At 43.9% G+C, this 5,357-nt stretch overlaps 1 protein-coding gene across 1 annotated transcript in view; it reads left to right on the top strand.

Annotated features, from left to right (window-relative positions):
- LOC115810159 (protein diaphanous homolog 3-like) overlaps positions 1-3,399 on the top strand; it is a 215,309-nt gene extending 211,910 nt beyond the window's left edge. Inside the window, exon 30 of the mRNA XM_030772085.1 lies at positions 3,113-3,399. Within this exon, the coding sequence (XP_030627945.1) occupies positions 3,113-3,399 (287 nt within the window). The remainder of the gene's footprint in view (positions 1-3,112) is intronic.
- Positions 3,400-5,357: the final 1,958 nt, after the last annotated feature.

Below are 5,357 nucleotides of genomic sequence, written 5' to 3'. Positions count from 1 at the left end.
CGCCCTCTACCCTCAGAACAACAGAGGAGAAAGAGATGGATTCATCCAATCACTGCTAATATGTTTATAGACAATATTCTTGGGTAGGATCGTGCACGTGGCAAGGTTAGCATTGTGTTCAGTCACTCTCGTGATGTGAGGTAATGGGGAGAGGCTCCGTTGCTGCTAATGGAAAGACTGTCTGGACCTGGGCTCATTAGCTTGATCAAGCCTCCCCACCCCCATCCTCCACCTCCCTCCACCGCCCCCCTCCCGGTCGTCAACTGTCTCGATCCGCCGCGTCGTCTGCCAAGCCTTTTTGGGGAGAGGAGGAGAGGAGATGAGAAGACAGTCATCTTGCCGACCCTCTGTGCAAATGCAAATTGAGCAAATGATCTCACAAGTCAAAATCTGTGTTGCGCTTCTGTTCTATTTGGAGAGAGGAATGAGGCTCTCTCAGACAGCTTGTGTCAGGCCTGAGCCAATTTATATCACTGAAGATGAGTGACTCAGAATGTGATAAAAGACATTCTTATATGATAGAGACATTTCAGAATACTCTGGGTTTTCTATGGGGAATGAATGGTCTCATCCAATATGTTTTTCCTCTTCCTAAATAGACCTAGTAATGCCTGTTAAGATGAATGGATGAACAGACAGATATGAGAGACAGACAGATATCGGAACATAAATAACGTGTATGGATTTAGGGGAATGAAGGTGACAAAGACAGACAAATAAAAAATAGGATGGATGGATGGATGGATAATTGGAAAGGAGGAAGACCAGAAGTCCTTTAGGAAATTCCATCTGGTTGGCAGTGTTGTGTGTAATGTCTCTGACATATTTGGCATTATCGTCTTCCTCTCCTTTCACCGTTTCTGTCTTTCTTCACCTCCCCTCTCGTTGTCTTGCCCGAGTAGCTCCTCTGTAATAACAGGTCTAGAGAGCTGCTGTCTTCTGCTGAGCTGCTGTCTTCTGCTGGGCTGCGAACAGGGACAGTCAGCAATCCAATCAGACTGTGGCATGGCTTGGTTTCATTTCAGGGGCCTAAAATCTGTGGTAAACAATCATTAACACAATGATTAATGTCCTGGAGAAACGCTAGTGTAACACATTGCCAAAGCATTTATACACCAGCCAGCCAGCGCTCCGGAGATTGCAAAGACCTGGAAAAAGATAGGAAGAGGTTAAGGGCCAAGAAAACATAAATAAAAAGAAAGTGGAGAGGGAGAGAGAGAGACAACGACATACGCTGGAAACAAAGGGAAAGAGAGGAAAGAGAGAACAGCTAATGGATCTGGGCCTGTTGGAGGGGCCACAGGGTGTCAGAGAGTGACAAACGAGTGTGCAGGCACACTGGCGGTAATGAGAGCAGAGTGGGGCGAGTAAACTCCCCTTCAAACACTGCATATGACACGGGAGCAATCAACTCCTTTTGTAGTGACCTAACACTGCCACACACAGCCTTACTCATTTCTATTCACAAAACGCAGCGCAGGGCGGACTGGGACGAGTAAATCTGAATGACGATTCCTCTTTTTTTTTCTTCTTCTTCTTCTTCTTCTTCTTTTTCTTCTCGTCGTTACCTCTGGTCATTTCTTTTCCTGCCCGCTCCATAATTGTGTCTAAGAATGGAACGGTTTCAGCCTGTAGTACACCTACGCGCAACATCATATGAGTTCATCATTTTCTCCAGCGCTGTCTCCTTTTGTTTTGTACAATATTATATTGCTTAACTTCTTTCCTCCCTCCTTGTTCACGTCTCCTCTCAACCATTTTCTCATTCTCCTTTTCTCACCTCTTTCTCGCTCTTTCTCTTTCTCTCGCTCCCTCTTCATCTCTCATCTTCTCCCTCGCTCCTCGAATGAATGTTCCTCTAACTCGTAACAATTATCTGGTTGACCATCTTAAAACGACCGTCCGTCGCGGGATCTCGAGAGCGGCCCCCTTGCGCTTTCCGCCTCCGCAGCAGGGCGCGCGTGAAGCCGGAGCGTGTTTTTCTGAGAGCCTGGTTTGCCGCCGTGCCCATAAAGCACGCCGTCATGAGCGAGCGCCCCGTCCCAGAGCCGGCGCCGATCAGACGGTAGACCTTTCTTTACGGCACATCAGCCCCTCTGCAGCAGCCCCCTGTCTCTCTCTCCGCACAGCTCAAGGTCACATGAATATGGATCTCCCTTCCCCTCATCGTCTCCTCCCCTCTCTCTCTTTCTCTCTCCTGTTAGCCCGATAAACTTTAAAAATCTGCTCGGGGACTGGGATTCGTAAAAAAAAAAGCGCGACAGTTTCTCTTTCTGTAGCGACGAGGGGAGGAGGGAGAGAGAGAAGGAACTGAGGAAGGGAAAGAAAAAGAGAAGAAAGAGACAGGGGCGAACATTTCATCAGACGCTGTTGAGGCGAAGTCAATCAGGCAGATCCATTTCATCATGGGCGGCGTGGCATAGTCTGCTGCAGACGATAAGTCAAGATCACTGTCGCTTATTAACTGCAGCCCGCTGCCACACATCAGACAGGATGTAGAATTACCCCCGCCAGGAGGATTTGGAAGTGGAGGGGGGAGGGGGGGGGGCGGGTGGTGGGCATGTCACTCTAATGTCTCAGAAAGCCGTTTGGTGTCAAAGAGGACACCGAGGTTGCCGTATCAAATCGTGCCTACATGTCGGGCGTCATGCCAACACCACAGAGTGAAAGTCATCCCCTTGTTAATACAGTAGTCAATACAGCGTTCGTGACATGCCCGCACGTGTCGGACTAACCCCGCTGTTTTTGTGTATGGTTCTGTGTGGTAACTTCTAGTTTTTTCCTCCACATGCCATTTATATCGTTCTGTAACTGGCAGGCTTCTTCTTCCGTATGACTCTCCTCTCTTTTTCTCTCTAGTTCCCTTTCTTCCCTCGTTCTTCCACTCCCATATTGTCTAATGACTAACTCTTTCTGGATTGCCCCCATTCAAATATCTGCAAAGTTTTTTATAAATACATGAGATCTCACCTACTCCTCTTTGTTTCTGCCCTCCTTTTCTCTTCTCTTTCCAACTCTCTCACTCCCTCTCTCTCTCTCTCTTTCCTTCTCTCCCTCTCACTCACTCTCTCTCTGTCTCTCTCTCTCTCTCTCTCTCTCACTTCTCCAGCAGAAAACACGAAGGCACCTTTGCAAAGGTCACGGTCTCGGCAGAATATCAATTTCAGCTCGGCGCGAGCGTCCACTGCCAAACAGGCTCATTATGAGGCTGAAGCCCATCTGTCTGCAGCCAGAAAAGCAGGCACAGGAAGACAAGAGCCAGCCCACCGCCCCGACACAGAGAGGGAGAAAGAAAGAGAGCTTCAGAAAGAGAGAGAGAAGGAGACGTCTCATCCCGTCTGCTCCGCCAACGGAGACACCGACGTGGAGGCTTTGCTCGCCCGACTCCGCGCTCTGTGAGGCCCGCGCGGAGTTTGTTGCCTCCGACCTGCGAACTGGCGCCCTTAACGACAATTGGTCAACCCACAGATGTCAGCTGACCTTAAATATGTTAAAAAAAAAAAAAAAAAAAAAAAAGAGTTGCTGTCACCTTTTCCTAATGAACAACGGCAACTTGTTGCACACAAACACAGACAAAAGTCTTACAATTAACCTTTCCTTTAGCGCAGCCCTGACCTTTTCCACCAAAAGACCGATAGTTTTTTTTCTAACCAGCAAGTGAGAGTCATTGTATTCCAACAACCTGAAAACTCTCCCTGCACACTGCAGCTCTCGGCCTCTTTACTGAGGCAATTGGCAGTTGAGGGAGACTCTTTGGGACCATATAGTGGTGCTTTTTCATGAAAACAATTAAAAAAAAAAAAAAAAAAGGAATAAAATTTAGATCCATACATCTCTCGTGTTTCCCCTAAAGTCCAGCCACTGGCAGAGGTGTTGGTCGCGTTTGTCTCATCCTGCAAAGGCAGAAATGACAGGAGACTGGGCTTGTGTCATGTGAATACATTCAAAAGTGGTTTTATAACTGCTAAGCAGTGTATCATGTCTAGTGTATAGAAATGAACAAGTATTTCATTTCTCATTGTAAGCACTAGCATGAGATTTATAATAACCCAGTGGTACAGAGCCACACAGAGTGCATTCAAATCTCACTAAAGAGCACGTAATTGACACAAGTCAGGTTTTAAATAAATGTTACAACATGTAATAAAGCTTATGTATAGCCATATAGATGACCTGCATATCTCCTCATACAAATGAGCAAACTGAAAAGTTCCAGTAAACCCGAAAAGTCAACCAAGAACCAACGAGCGGTACAAGTGTGACCCTAAAGAAAAAAATTGGTCCAGTTTGGTGGCAGAGGCCAATGGCCCTTTTCTTAAGGTATCCATGTTAAGTGTGGCACTTTCTATATTTAATTACTATGCACTCTTTACAAGTCACAGAACACATCCATATATTAAAAAATAACTTGTGTTCTGTCAGAGTTTCTTTCTTAATATATATATATATATATGTGTGTCTTTACCCAAACTCAAATTAAATAAGCTTTGTGCATGAGAGCTGTTCCATATTTGGTATTTGATGAAAATAAAAGAAATTATTGTTTTTATGGAAATATAATAGTATTTACACTGTATGTATTTTAACCCATATTTGTTCATATATATATTATTATTATGCATGTTAATCTTTATACATTCATAATCAAACTGTGTTTTTGTGTATTTCATGTCTTTTGAATGCTTATGAAAATAAGAAGTCATTTAATCATTCGTTTTCATTTAGAATAAGAGAAAAGAATCACCCTAATTATATTCCAATCCATTCCTTAGCATTACCACAAACAAGTCATTGTCTGTCTACATCTGAGTTGAATAATAACATCTGTAACAGAAATACTTTCTCACTGTGCTTTTATGTAAGAGGAAAATTGGTTGCTGTAGGATATTTTAGTACCTGCTGTGTCCAGTGTCAACCATATTGTTTTTTCTCTGTTCCGTGATGATAGAATATAACCTTGTCGATTCTTATGATTCATAATGTTATTTCAATTTAGGGCATGAATGTGCAAACTCTACATGCATGCATGCACGTACAGATGTCTTTCATATGTGTGTGTGTGTGTGTGTGCGTGTGTATGCATGGAAGAGTGTTGGATTTCTTCGCCGTGGAATTTCCTTTTCACCCATCCTTATCATGTCTGCTCAGATGTGATTATTATCATCTGCATATGCAAATCAATCTCTGTGTTAAAATCGCATCTTTAATGGAATTAGATTTTTTTTTTCTTTCCACTTTTACTTAATGAAATTACATGATCTTATTTCATACTCTCAAAGATCTTTTATTTTATTGTTTAGATAGTGTTAGATTTAGGTGCGAGGGGGAGGGGGGGGGGCTTCTTTTGTAGAATCATT

This window comes from Chanos chanos, chromosome 4, assembly GCF_902362185.1.
Source record: "Chanos chanos chromosome 4, fChaCha1.1, whole genome shotgun sequence".
Taxonomy (NCBI): Eukaryota; Metazoa; Chordata; class Actinopteri; order Gonorynchiformes; family Chanidae; genus Chanos; species Chanos chanos.
This window is presented reverse-complemented; position numbering and strand designations above follow the sequence as displayed.